Source organism: Sylvia atricapilla, unplaced genomic scaffold, assembly GCF_009819655.1.
Source record: "Sylvia atricapilla isolate bSylAtr1 unplaced genomic scaffold, bSylAtr1.pri scaffold_75_arrow_ctg1, whole genome shotgun sequence".
Lineage (NCBI taxonomy): Eukaryota > Metazoa > Chordata > Aves > Passeriformes > Sylviidae > Sylvia > Sylvia atricapilla.
In genome coordinates, this window is record NW_027077159.1 from 149,624 (window position 1) to 164,021 (window position 14,398).

General features: G+C 51.8%; 1 protein-coding gene across 1 annotated transcript; it reads left to right on the top strand.

Annotated features, from left to right (window-relative positions):
- The first annotated feature begins 1,632 nt into the window (after positions 1-1,632).
- Positions 1,633-4,658, top strand: LOC136375029 (uro-adherence factor A-like). The gene is made up of 3 exons (XM_066340383.1): positions 1,633-2,280; positions 2,597-2,818; positions 2,955-4,658. The coding sequence occupies exons 1-3, from the start codon at positions 1,633-1,635 to the stop codon at positions 4,656-4,658; spliced, it is 2,574 nt and encodes an 857-aa protein (XP_066196480.1).
- Positions 4,659-14,398: the final 9,740 nt, after the last annotated feature.

Here is a 14,398-nt window from a genome sequence, read left to right on the forward strand (position 1 = left end):
ATTACCCCGGGGATCTCTTCTGTTTGCTGCTCTGCATATATGTCCAAATCCCAGTTACCCACTGTGTTCTCGATGTCTCAGTTCAGATCAGAATTTGTAGAAAGCCAATATAGCACCAAACAAGAACAAGCCATCCCTCCCCAAGCCCCCTGCAGTACCCACTGCAGACCCTATGTTTCCTTGGTTTTTCAGCAGACTGGGAATATGTGTTACCACATTACATCCTAAGTTTTAATTACACTACACTGAAGTTCACCTTGCATTTCAATGACAACATATTTTCTGGGTTGTGTCCTCCAACTTTGCCACTGAAATAAGCCAGTGTCATGCAACTACAGCTCACAATGCATGTTCTTTAAAGGCAATGCTACATGTGCAGCTGACAATGGTCACGGAAATGCAGGGCTGACCTGAACAGGCACACAGAAAAGGGCTTTGGCTCTGGGCCCCTCGCTTTGCCTCAACACAGGTGGCTCCTGCTCTTGCTTTGTGCCACTCGCTTTGGTCCCCGCCTTGAACAACCTAAAAAACCCTGGAGACCCCTGCGCAGTTTTGTGTACACCCCACTGGAGAAGATCGTGTCTGTGGCATCTCGGCCTTGAGGACTTATCCCTCCACATTTGAAGTTATAATCCCCTTACCCTCTTTTCTATTTTTCTTAATATTCCCTACATTCTCTCCCCACTATTGCATTCTGGTGGCACTAAATAAAAGTGCATTTTTTGTTTTATAAACGGAGTTGTCCCCCGCTGTGGCTTTTGCACTCTGAGATCCAAAAATGAACCATCAGGTTCCCTGCACATGTTTGCGGACCCTGACAGGAGGCATTCTACTCAATCTCTCTCGGCTACATTCTTTATCTACCCCTTCTCTTTACTGTTTGTCCCTCTGTCTCTCATTTCTTGTTACATTAACCACAGTCTATTGACTTTGGCACACGCTCTCATTTGCACCCCGATTCGGGCAGAGGCATTTTGCACCATTTCAATAACCAGATGGTGACAAGGGGCCAGAGGGCCCCCACTCTGGGGGCTGCTGAGTGCCATTCCCGTGGGTCGGGCTGCTGCAGGGGTGCCGTGGCCCTCGGTGACACGGCAGCGTTCCGCCGGCGCCCTGGGCGCTGTGGAACGTTGTGGGGCCCGGGCCCTTTGTGACATGGCGGGGCCCTCAGGGCTATATAAGGGGCGCGGGGCCCTGCGTCGCCCAGTCCCCGGAGAGCCACTTGCCCAGCAGGAAGCAGCTCCTGGGACCCCCTTCTGCCTTGCAGAGGAGCAGACTCGGAGGAGGAGCAGGTGAAGGCCGACTCCCAGGCGCCCAGCCCGTGCCCAGCCGCCCAGCACACCAGGCCTCGGCGGGCAGCGGCTGTGGGCAGGGGCGGCTCCGGCCTGCCCCTGCCGGGCCCTGAGGAGGGGCCCTTTGCCCACATGGAGGAACACTTGGACTGCGACATGGATCAAGAGCTCACCCAGAGGAGAGACCTTACCAGCCAAGAGCTCTGCCTCCGGGAAGAGACGACAGCCCAAGAGATTAACCAGCGACAAGAGGCCATGATCCAAGAATACTCCCCACGCGCGCCCCTGAGACACCAAGAGTGGCAGCGGTGGGAAGTCGGTGAGAGAGCCCAGTGCGGAGATGGCAGACAGCAGCAGCTGGAGATGGAGCACTGGGAAGAAGCTGACACTGTCCAGGAGCTCACCCAGTGGGATGGAGAGGGTGACACGTACCAGCAAGTGTCCCAGCGGGGAAGAAGATCTGACATGCCAAGAGCTGTCCCAGCAGGAAGGAGAGGGATATCAGGAACTCTCTCCTTCAGAAGAAGATGTGCAAAGCCATCTGCACATGTACCGACGGGAAGGAGACGAGAGAGAGCCAGAGTCTACCCAGATGGGAGACATCAGCAGTGAGGAGGTAGGCCAAGGAAAAGATTACAGTCTCCAAAAGCTGGCCCCATGGGAAATAGACAGCAGTTACCAACAGCTGTTCCAAAGGGAAGAGAGTGTCAGCGGCCAGGAGCCGTCCCAGGAGGGCCAAAGAGTCAGGTACAAGATCTCTGATAACCCCATGAGCCCAGAGAAGGATGAGGAGGCCCAGGGTGGTGGGCAGCAGGGGCCTGGCTCTCCCAGCAGCGTGGGCACCCAGGGGGAAGGAGAGGCAGCCTGTGAGCTGCCCAGCTCCTCTCCTGCCCCAGGGAGTCCCACAGAGGATGAGCTGGCAGCTGCTGCTGCTGCAGCTGGAGCTGCTGAGGAGGTGGAGGAGCCCCCAGAGCCTCTGGCTGCTGAGGTGGGAATGGCACCAGGTTCTCCAGCTGGCAGTGAGGAGGTGCCACGGGCAGGGACACAGACACCAGTCCCTGCCCCACGCAGCCCCCCAGGCTGCTGCCAGGCTCTGCTGGGCTCAGCTGGGGCCGCCAGCTCTGAGCAGCTGCTCCAGGCTGTGCTTGAGGTCCAGCAGCCAGAGGAACAGGGGGCCCTGGAGCAGAGCTCAGCTCCAGAACTGGAAGCAGCAGCAGCAGTAGAAATGGAAGAGAGTCCAACCTCTGCCCTGCACAGCCCCTGCTGCCCCCCCCAGCCCCTCGCCCAGCCCACCGGGTGCCCAGGAGCCCAGTGAACAGCAGGAAGAGGCAGACAGGGCATCAGTTCTGTCAGAGGAAGAGGGCGAGAAGGGGGCCTTGGCTGGGGACCTTGACGATAGTCACGGCAAAGATAATGAAGAGATTCAGCTATCTCAAGGAAAATTCAACAAATACCATGAAGGGTCCGAAGAGGAAGCCAGCATTGAGCAGGCGAACTCCCCAGAGGGAGGAAACAGCTACAATGAAGTAAAAGCCTGCATTGAGCAGGAGAAATCCCCAGAAGAAAACAACAGCTACAATGAAGGAAAAACCTGCATTGAGCAGGGGATCTCCCCAGAAGAAAACAACAAGCAACAATGAACAGGAAGCCTGCATTGCGCAGGAAAACTCCCTAGAAGAATCGAACACCCAGAATGTAGTGGAAGCCTGCATTGAGCAGGAGGTGTCAACAGAAGAAGCCAATAGTGACAACGAAGTAGAAGCCTGTATTGAGCAAGAGAACACCCCAGAAGAAACCAACAGCTACAATGAAATGGAAGCCTGCACTGAGCAGGAGCAGTCACCAGAAGAAACCAACAGCTACAATGAAGGGGAGGAATTCACTGAGCAGGAGAAATCCCCAGAAGAATCCAGCAGCTACAATGAACTGGAAGCCTGCATTGGGCAGAACTCCCCAGAAGAAACCAACAGTTACAATGAAGAGCAAACCAGCATTGAGCAAGAGGTGTCACCAGAAGAAACCACCAGCTACAATGAAGCAGAAGCCTGCATTGAGGAGGAGAACTCCCCAGAAAAAGCCAGCAGCTACAAAGAAGGAGAAGCCTGCATTGAGCAGGAGCTGTCACCAGAAGAAGCCAACACCTGCAATGAAGTGGAAGACTGCATAGAGCAAGAGAACTCCGCCAAAAAAGCCAACACCCAGAATGAAGAGGAAGCCTGCATTGAGCAGGAGAATCCCCAGAAGAGACCAACAGCAGCAAAGAAGAAGCAGCCTGCATTGAGCAGGCGCTCTCACCAGAAGAAATCAACATGTATAATGAAGTTGAAGCCTGCATTGGGCAAGAGAACTCCCCAGAAGAACACTACAGATACAACGAAGGAGAAGCCTGCATTGAGCAGGAGATGTCACAAGAAAAAACCAACAGCTACAAAGAAAAAAGAAGCATGCATTGAGCCAGAGAACTCCCCAGAAGAAACCAACAGCGGCAATGAAATGGAAGCCTGCATTGAGCAGGAAAACTCCCCAGAAGAAGCCAACAGCTACAAAGAAGGAGAAGACTACATTGGGCAGGAAAACTTCGTACAAGAAACCAAAGGCTACAATGAAGGGGAAGCCTCCATTGAGCAGGAAATTTCCCCAGAAGTAGCCAAAACCCAGAATGAAGTGGAGGCCTGCATTGAGCAGGAACTGTCAGCAGAAGAAGCCAACAGCGACAATGAAGCAGAAGCCTACATTGAGCAGGAGAACTCCACAGAAGAAACCAACAGCTACAATGAATGGGAGGCCTGCATTGAGCAGGATATGTCACCAGAAGAAACCAAGAGCTACAAAGAAGGAGAAGCCTGCATTGAGAATGAGAAATCCCCAGAAGAAGCAAACAGCTGGAATGAAGTGGAAGCCTGCATGGAGCAAGAGAACTCCCCCGAAAAAGCCAACACCTTCAATGAAGAGGAAGACTGCATTGAGCAGGAAAACTCCCCAGAAAACACCAACAGCTACAACGAAGGAGAAGCCTGCATTGATCAGCAGAACTCCCCAGAAGAGACCAACAGCTACAAAGAAGAAGAAGCCTGCATCGAGCAGGAGCTCTCACTAGAAGAAACCTACAGCTACAATGAAGTTGAAGCCTGCATTGAGAAGGAAAACTCCCCAGAAGAAACCAAAACTTACAACCAAGTTGAAGCCTGCATTGAGCTGGAGAAATCCATAGAAGAAACCAACAGCTACAATGAAGAGGAAGCCTGCATTGAGCAGGAGCTCTCACCAGAAGAATCCAACACCTACAACGAAGAGGAAGCCTGCAATGAGCAGGAGAACTCCACAGAAGAAACCAACAGCTACAATGAAGGGGAAGCCCTGCATTGAGCAGGACAGGTCCCATCAGAAACCACCACCAACCAAGACGGGTCCCAGGGAGAATCTTTCCTTGGAGAGGCCATCTCCCAAGAAGAATCTGAGATCTATAACATGCTCTCTGACTGGGATGAATTCGATGAAGAAGAGCTGTCCCATGGTGATGTTGGGAGCTATGAAGAAGCTTCAGGACTGGGAACTATTCCCAGAGCAAAGCCCTTCCCAGGGACAAGCTGGTATCTCCCACAGTCTCTCTGACTGGGAAGATGATAGTGGACCATCAGCTGTCCACGGAGATGTCAGCAGTTACAGAGAGGTGTCGGATTGGGAGCAGTCCATTGGGCGGAGGTTTCCCAGCAGGAAGACTCTGTTGGAAGGAGACCCTCTGTGCAGTCGAACTGGGAAAGGACGGTGAGCAAGACCTCCTGCAGTACAGCTGGGATCAGAGCATCTGGGACAAGGCCTTGGTGCGCGAAGACGACGAATGGGACGAAATCAGCGTCCTGGAGCTCTGTGAGGAGGAAGACAGAGAGTGAAGACTGGAAGGCTTGGCAGGAGGAGGATTCCTCGTGCCCATCCCTCGGCAGGCTTGGGTTGAGGACAGAGCACCTGAGCGGCGCTTCTGGGGGCTGCTCGGTGTCTCGCCTCCCCACGTGGAAGCCCTGGCCCTCAGAGGACACACGGCCTCTGGTGCCTTCCAGGAGGAGGTGGCAGAGGCCGGCAGCCTCAGGCAGCAGCGGGCCCCCCGCAGAAGCGTCTGTCCCGGCTGCGGCGGGCGCTGCGGGCGCTGCGCAGCCTCTTCTGCTTCCCCTGCCGGAACCCGCGGGCACAGGACTAGGGCTGGGCAGGGGCCCCGCTGCACAGGGCAGGGCTGCACACACCAACCCTGCCCCAACAGTAACAGGTTATCGTAAAAATAGTAGTGGAGAAAAAAAAAAAGAATGAAACCAAAAATCAGAAAAAAACCAAAAAAAATCCAACCAAAACAAACAAACAAACAAACAAACCAAAAAAAAAAAAAAAAAAAAAAAAAAAAGAAACAAAACAAAACAAAAAAATCATAAAAAAACTCCAAAAAATGGAAATAAACCCCCAAACAGCCAAATATAACAAGAAAACTTCCAGTAAAAAAAAAAAAAATAACCCCCACCAAAAAATCCTTTCACCAAAAATCCTACAGACACTGCTAATGGCAACATAAACTAATAGAATTAGAAAATTAGAATAAGATAAGAGGAAGACACCGAAGAAACATGAAGAAACGGTTGCAGTAGGGAAAGCCATCAGACTAGGAAAAGAAGCAAAGAAGAAATAGAAGAATAAGTAGCAGCCGCAGTAATAGTATAATAAAAATAAAAATTTTTAAAAATTATGGTAATGATGGTATCCAATATATCAAGTTAAAATACACCTTCACACATATTCTAGTGTCACACTGAAGCTTGGCTTGGGAAGGATCTCACAATTTATCCACTTCCATCTGTGCCCACGGCACCTCACAGGGGCTCTGGGCACATCAGCCGTGTCACAGGACTGCAGTGGGATGGGAAATGGCTTAACCACTGCCAGGAAGGAGATCTGCCCATCATGGCAAAACTGAACAAAGAGGCTGAGAACACCCAAACCCACCCCTCCTTCACCTGGCTGCGGCTTTGGGCTGCCACTTGGGCTGCCCAAGGGAACCTCAGATAGGATCAAGGGGACACTAGTGCTCAATTGCCTCTGCTCTGGGCACAAGGAAACAACACTAAGGCAGGAGAATACATCCACAAGAAAGGCAACCCAGCAGCTGTCCGAAAATCAGCTTGGGCCAGGCTCAGGCAGGGGAGGCCAGAGGCCACAGGCTCATCTGGTCACGTTGGCAAACACTGCCCACACCTGGGAAGGGAGGAGAAGAGTCCTGGGGCTGTGCTGGAACCTCTACAGCAATCAGAAAGGAGTAAGGAGTAAAGAATAAAGGCAGAAAGAGCTGGATCTTATCTAGCAAATTACAAAAGAATTTGTTACGTTGTTGAGCACTTCATACCCATTTGAAAAGAGTATTTGGTTCCCAGGAGAAAAATGGTAGATTTCAAATGGAAATACAAGGAATATGACAGAGGGACAAAGGGCTCATGGGAGAAGAAAGCTTTCCCAGATTTTTTAACCTGCCTCTCCTGACAGACTTTAAAAAGCAGAAAGGATCTTAAAAAGATTATTTACCTTCATTTGGCTCTTTCTCATGTCCATCAGGCTCCACACATGAAACGAGAAGACTCAAGCAAAACTTCCAGGCTCTGGCATCTAGGTCTAGACAGACCTTGCCTAGAAGCACAAGAAAAGCATCTGGAAATACAAGATCCATACTTCCACACACACCTTCAATAAAGAAAAATACCATGTACTCCTCAAAAGTCACAACAAAACTCAGACATCCTTTCCTAGAGTGGAGACACCAGAACATTGCCTTCAGTGTGTGCTGAGTCACTTCTCACAGGAAGGATAGAGCTGTGGAGTTCAGGTGCTCAGAGCTCCCCTAGGAGGCTCCATAAACACCTCATTAACAGGGGAAGGCACCAGCCTTGTCACTGAGCTGCAGTGCAGGGTCTCAGGGCTGTCTGTGCCTTGACCCTGGCTGCATCTGCCAGGAACAGAACTCCTCCGACCCCAATCTCCAGCCAACACCAGGCTCCACACCCTGCTCTGCATTACCCCGGGGATCTCTTCTGTTTGCTGCTCTGCATATATGTCCAAATCCCAGTTACCCACCGTGTTCTCGATATCTCAGTTCAGCTCAGAATTTGTAGAAAGCAAATATACACCAAACAAGAACAAGCCATCCCTCCCCAAGCCCCCTGCAGGACCTACTGCAGACCCTATGCTTAATTGGTTTTTCAGCAGACTGGGAATATGTGTTACCACATTCATCCTAAGTTTTAATTACACTACACTGAAGTTCACCTTGCATTTCAATGACAACATATTTTCTGGGTTGTGTCTTTTAGCTTTGCACTGAAATAAGCCAGTGTCATGCAACTACAGCTCACAATGCATGTTCTTTAAGGCAATGCTACATGTGCAGCTGACAATGGTCATGGAAATGCAGGCTGACCTGAACAGGCACACAGAAAAGGGCTTTGGCTCTGGGCCCCTCGCTTTGCCTCAACACAGGTGGCTCCTGCTTTTGCTCTTGGCCCCTTGCTTTGCCTCAACACAGGTGGCTCCTGCTCTTGCTTTGTGCCACTCACTTTGGTCCCCGCCTTGAAACAACCTAAAAAACCCTGGAGACCCCTGCGCAGTTTTGTGCACACCCCACTGGAGAAGATCGTGTCTGTGGGCATCTCGGCCTTAGGACTCGTCCCTCCACATTTGAAGTTATAATCCCCTTACCCTCTTTTCTATTTTTCTTAATATTCCCTACATTCTCTCCCCGCTATCGCATTTTGGTGGCACTAAATAAAGGTGCATTTTTTGTTTTATAAACTGAGTTGTCCCCCGCTGTGACTTTTGCACTCTGAGATCCAAAATGAACCATCAGGTTCCCTGCACATGTTTGCGGACCCTGACAGGAGGCATTCTACTCAATCTCTCTCGGCTACATCTTTATCTACCCCTTCTTCTTTACTGTTTGTCCCTCTGTCTCTCATTTCTTGTTACATTAACCACAGTCTATTGACTTTGGCACACGCTCTCATTTGCACCCCGATTCGGGCAGAGGCATTTTGCACCATTTCAATAACCAGATGGTGACAAGGGCCAGAGGCCCCCCACTCTGGGGGCTGCTGAGTGCCATTCCCGTGGGTCGGGCTGCTGCAGGGGTGCCGTGGCCCTCGGTGACACGGCAGCGTTCCGCCGGCGCCCTGGGCGCTGTGGAACGTTGTGGGGCCCGGGCCCTTTGTGACATGGCGGGGCCCTCAGGGCTATATAAGGGGCGCGGGGCCCTGCGTCGCCCAGTCCCCGGAGAGCCACTTGCCCAGCAGGAAGCAGCTCCTGGGACCCCCTTCTGCGTTGCAGAGGAGCAGACTCGGAGGAGGAGCAGGTGAAGGCCGACTCCCAGGCGCCCAGCCCGTGCCCAGCCGCCCAGCACACCAGGCCTCGGCGGGCAGCGGCTGTGGGCAGGGGCGGCTCCGGCCTGCCCCTGCCGGGCCCTGAGGAGGGGCCCTTTGCCCACATGGAGGAACACTTGGACTGCGACATGGATCAAGAGCTCACCCAGAGGAGAGACCTTACCAGCCAAGAGCTCTGCCTCCGGGAAGAGATGACAGCCCAAGAGATTTACCAGCGACAAGAGGCCATGATCCAAGAAGACTCCCCACGCGCGCCCCTGAGACACCAAGAGTGGCAGCGGTGGGGAGTCGGTGAGAGAGCCCAGTGCGGAAGATGGCAGGACAGCAGCAGCGGAGAGGAGCACTGGGAAGTAGGTGAGACTGTCCAGGAGCTCACCCAGTGGGATGGAGAAGGTTGACACATACCAGCAAGTGTCCCAGCGGGAAGAAGATCTGACATACCAAGAGCAGGACCCAGCGGGAAGGAGAGGGATATCTGGAACTCTCTCCTTTGGAAGAAGATTTGCAAAGCATCTGCACACGTACCGACGGGAAGGAGACGAGAGAGAGCCAGAGGCTACCCAGATGGGAGACATCAGCAGTGAGGAGGTAGGCCAAGGAAAAGATTACAGTCTCCAAAAGCTGGCCCCATGGGAAATAGACAGCAGTGACCAACAGCTGTCCCAAAGGAAGAGAGTGTCAGCGGCCAGGAGCCGTCCCAGGAGGGCCAAAGAGGTCAGGTACAAGATCTCTGATAAGCCCATGAGCCAGAGAAGGATGAGGAGGCCCAGGGTGGTGGGCAGCAGGGGCCTGGCTCTCCCAGCAGCGTGGGCACCCAGGGGGAAGGAAGAGGCAGCCTGTGAGCTGCCCAGCTCCTCTCCTGCCCCAGGGAGTCCCACAGAGGATGAGCTGGCAGCTGCTGCTGCTGCAGCTGGAGCTGCTGAGGAGGTGGAGGAGCCCCCAGAGCCTCTGGCTGCTGAGGTGGGAATGGCACCAGGTTCTCCAGCTGGCAGTGAGGAGGTGCCATGGTGCAGGGACACCAGACATCAGTCCCTGCCCCACGCAGCCCCCCAGGCTGCTGCCAACCTCTGCTGGGCTCAGCTGGGGCCACCAGCTCTGAGCAGCTGCTCCAGGCTGTGCTTGAGGTCCAGCAGCCAGAGGAACAGGGGCCCTGGAGCAGAGCTCAGCTCCAGAACTGGAAGCAGCAGCTGCAGTAGAAAGGGAAGAGAGTCCAACCTCTGCCCTGCCACAGCCCTGCTGCCCCCCCAGCCCCACGCCCAGCCCAGCGGGAGCCCAGGAGCCCAGTGAACAGCAGGAAGAGGCAGACAGGGCATCAGTTCTGTCAGAGGAAGAGGGCGAGAAGGGGGCCTTGGCTGGGGACCTTGACGATAGTCACGGCAAAGATAATGAAGAGATTCAGCTATCTCAAGGAAATTCAACAAATACCATGAAGGGTCCGAAGAGGAAGCCAGCATTGAGCAGGCGAACTCCCCAGAGGGAGGAACGGAAACAGCTACAATGAAGTAAAGCCTGCATTGAGCAGGAGAATCCCCAGAAGAAACCAACAGCTACAATGAAGGAAAACCTGCATTGAGCAGGGGATCTCCCCAGAAGAAAACAACAGCGACAATGAACAGGAAGCCTGCATTGCGCAGGAAAACTCCCTAGAAGAATCGAACAACCAGAATGTAGTGGAAGCCTGCATTGAGCAGGAGGTGTCAACAGAAGAAGCCAATAGTGACAATGAAGTAGAAGCCTGTATTGAGCAACGAGAACACCCCCAGAAGAAACCAACAGCTCAATGAATGGAAGCCTGCACTGAGCAGGGAGCAGTCACCAGAAGAAACCAACAGCTACAATGAAGGGGAGGAATTCACTGAGCAGGAGAAATCCCCAGAAGAATCCAGCAGCTACAATGAACTGGAAGCCTGCATTGGGCAGAACTCCCCAGAGAAACCAACAGTTACAATGAAGAGCAAACCAGCATTGAGCAAGAGGTGTCACCAGAAGAAACCACCAGCTACAATGAAGCAGAAGCCTGCATTGAGAAAGAGAAATCCAAAGAAGAAGCAAAGAGCTACATTGAAGGGGAATCCTTCATTACGCAAGAGCTGACACCAGAAGAAGACAACAGCTACCACGAAGTTGAAGCCGGCACTGAGCAGGAAAACTCCTGCGAAAAAGCAAACACCCAGAATGAAGAGGAAGCCTGCATTGAGCAGGAGAAAACCCCAGAAATACCAACACTTACAATGAACAGGAAGCCTGCATTGAGCAGGAGAATTCCCTAGAAGAAGGCAACAGCAACAGCGAGTGGAAGCCTGCATTGAGCAGAGAACTCCCCGGAAGAAACCAACAGCTACAATGAGGTGGAAGCCTGCATTGAGCAGGAGAACTCCTCAGAAAAAGCCAACACCCAGAATGAACAGGAAGCCTGCATTCAGCAGGAGCTGCCACCAGAAGAAGCCAATAGCTACAACGAAGTGGAAGCCTGCATTGAGCAGAACTCCCCAGAAGAAACCAACAGCTACAGTGAAGTGGAAGACTGCATTGAGCAGGAGAAATCCCCAGAAGAAGGTAACATCTACAATGAAGCAGAAGCCTGCATTGAGCAGGTGAACACCCCAGCAGAAACCAACAGCTACAATGAAGCAGAAGCCTGCATTGAGGAGGAGAACTCCCCGGAAAAAGCCAGCAGCTACAAAGAAGGAGAAGCCTGCATTGAGCAGGAGCTGTCACCAGAAGCCAACACCTGCAATGAAGTAGAAGACTGCATAGAGCAAGAGAACTCCGCCAAAAAAGCCAACACCCAGAATGAAGAGGAAGCCTGCATTGAGCAGGAGAAATCCCCAGAAGAGACCAAGAGCAGCAAAGAAGAAGCAGCCTAAATTGAGCAGGCGCTTTCACCAGAAGAAATCAACATGTATAATGAAGTTGAAGCCTGCATTGGGCAAGAGAACTCCCCAGAAGAAAAAAACAGATACAACGAAGGAGAAGCCTGCATTGAGCAGGAGATGTCACAAGAAAAAACCAACAGCTACAAAGAAAAAGAAGCATGCATTGAGCCTGAGAACTCCCCAGAAGAAACCAACAGCGGCAATGAAATGGAAGCCTGCATTGAGCCGGAAAACTCCCCAGAAGAAGGCAACAGCTACAAAGAAGGAGAAGACTACATTGGGCAGGAAAACTTCGTACAAGAAACCAAAGGCTACAATGAAGGGGAAGCCTCCATTGAGCAGGAAATTTCCCCAGAAGTAGCCAAAACCCAGAATGAAGTGGAAGCCTGCATTGAGCAGGAACTGTCAGCAGAAGAAGCCAACAGCCACAATGAAGCAGAAGCCTACATTGAGCAGGAGAACTCCACAGAAGAAACCAACAGCTACAATGAATGGAGGCCTGCATTGAGCAGGATATGTCACCAGAAGAAACCAAGAGCTACAAAGAAGGAGAAGCCTGCATTGAGAATGAGAAATCCCAGAAGAAGCAAACAGCTGGAATGAAGTGGAAGCCTACATGGAGCAAGAGAACTCCCCCGAAAAAGCCAACACCTTCAATGAAGAGGAAGACTGCATTGAGCAGGAAAACTCCCCAGAAAACACCAACAGCTACAACGAAGGAGAAGCCTGCATTGAGCAGCAGAACTCCCCAGAAGAAACCAAAACTTACAACCAAGTTGAAGCCTGCATTGAGCAGGAGAATTCCATAGAAGAAACCAACACCTACAACCAAGTGAAAGCCTGCATTGAGCAGGAGATGTCACCAGAAGAAACCAACACCTACAATGAAGTGGAAGCCTGCAATGAGCAGGAGAACTCAACAGAAGAAAACCAACAGCTACAATAAAGGAGCAGCCTGCATTGAGGACAGGTCCCCATCAGAAACCACCACCAACCAAGACGGGTCCCAAGGAGAATCTTTCCTTGGAGAGGCCATCTCCCAAGAAGAATCTGAGATCTATAACATGCTCTCCGACTGGGATGAATTCGATGAAGAAGAGCTGTCCCATGGTGATGTTGGGAGCTATGAAGAAGCTTCAGACTGGGAACTATACCCTGAGCAAAGCCCTTCCCAGGGACAAGCTGGTATCTCCCACAGTCTCTCTGGACTGGGAAGATGATAGCGACCATCAGCTGTCCCAAGGAGATGTCAGCACTTACCGAGAGGTGTCGGATTGGAGCAGTCCATTGGGCAGGAGCTTTCCCAGCAGGAAGACTCTGTTGGAAGGAGACCCTCTGTGCAGTCGAACTGGGAAGCGACGGCGAGCAAGACCTCCTGCAGTACAGCTGGGATCAGAGCATCTGGGACAAGGCCTTGGTGCGCGAAGACGACGAATGGGACGAAATCAGCGTCCTGGAGCTCTGTGAGGAGGAAGACAGAGAGCGAAGACTGGCAGGCTTGGCAGGAGGAGGATTCCTCGTGCCATCCCTCGGCAGGCTTGGGTTGAGGACAGAGCACCTGAGCGGCGCTTCTGGGGGCTGCTCGTGTCTCGCCTCCCCACGTGGAAGCCCTGGCCCTCAGAGGACACACGGCCTCTGGTGCCTTCCAGGAGGAGGTGGCAGAGGCCGGCAGCCTCAGCAGCAGCGGGCCCCCCGCAAGAAGCGTCTGTCCCGGCTGCGGCGGGCGCTGCGGGCGCTGCGCAGCCTCTTCTGCTTCCCCTGCCGGAACCCGCGGGCACAGGACTAGGGCTGGGCAGGGCCCCGCTGCACAGGGCAGGGCTGCACACACCAACCCTGCCCAAACTGTAACAGGTATCGTAAAATAGTAGAAGGGGAAAAAAAACTATCCCCCCGAATAAAACCTACAGAACAAAAAACCCCTTAAAAAAACCAAAACCAAATCCAAAACCAAAAAAAACATAACAACAACAACGATAAAAAAAAGAAAACAAAAAAAAAAAAAACACCAAAAAAAACCACCAAAAAAAACCCAAAACAAAAACAAAAATGAGGAAAAAAAACCCACCCGAAAATAAAAAGAAATTTCCAGCAAAAAAAACAATAAACAAACAATAAAAAACCTCCCTAAAAAACCCCTTTACACCAAAAATACTACAGACCCGCCAAATAGAGCACAAAATAAATAGAATTAGAAAATTAGAATAAGGATAAGAAGACAATGAAGAAGATGAAGAAGCAGTAGAAGTAGGGTAAGCCATCACAATAGGAAAAGAAGAAAAAGAAGAAATAGAAGAATAAGTAGTAGTAGTAGCAAATACTTATAATAAAAGTAAAAATTTTAAAAAATTGTGGTGATGATGGTATTAATTATATCAAGTTAAAATACACCTTCACACATGTTCTAGTGTCACACTGTAGCTTGGCTTGGGAAGGATCTCACAATTTATCCACTTCCATCTGTGCCACGGCACCTCACAGGGGCTCTGGGCACATCAGCCCTGTCACAGACTGCAGTGGGATGGGAAATGGCTTAACCACTGCCAGGAAGGAGATCTGCCCATCATGGAAAAACTGAACAAAGAGGCTGAGAACACCCAAACCCACCCCTCCTTCACCTGCCTTCAGCTTTGGGCTGCCACTTGGGCTGCCCAAGGGAACCTCAGATAGGATCAAGGGGACACTAGTGCTCAATTGCCTCTGCTCTGGGCACAAGGAAACAACACTAAGGCAGGAGAATACATCCACAAGAAACGCAAACCCAGCAGCTGTCCTGAAAATCAGCTTGGGCCAGGCTCAGGCAGGGGAGGCCAGAGGCCACAGGCTCATCTGG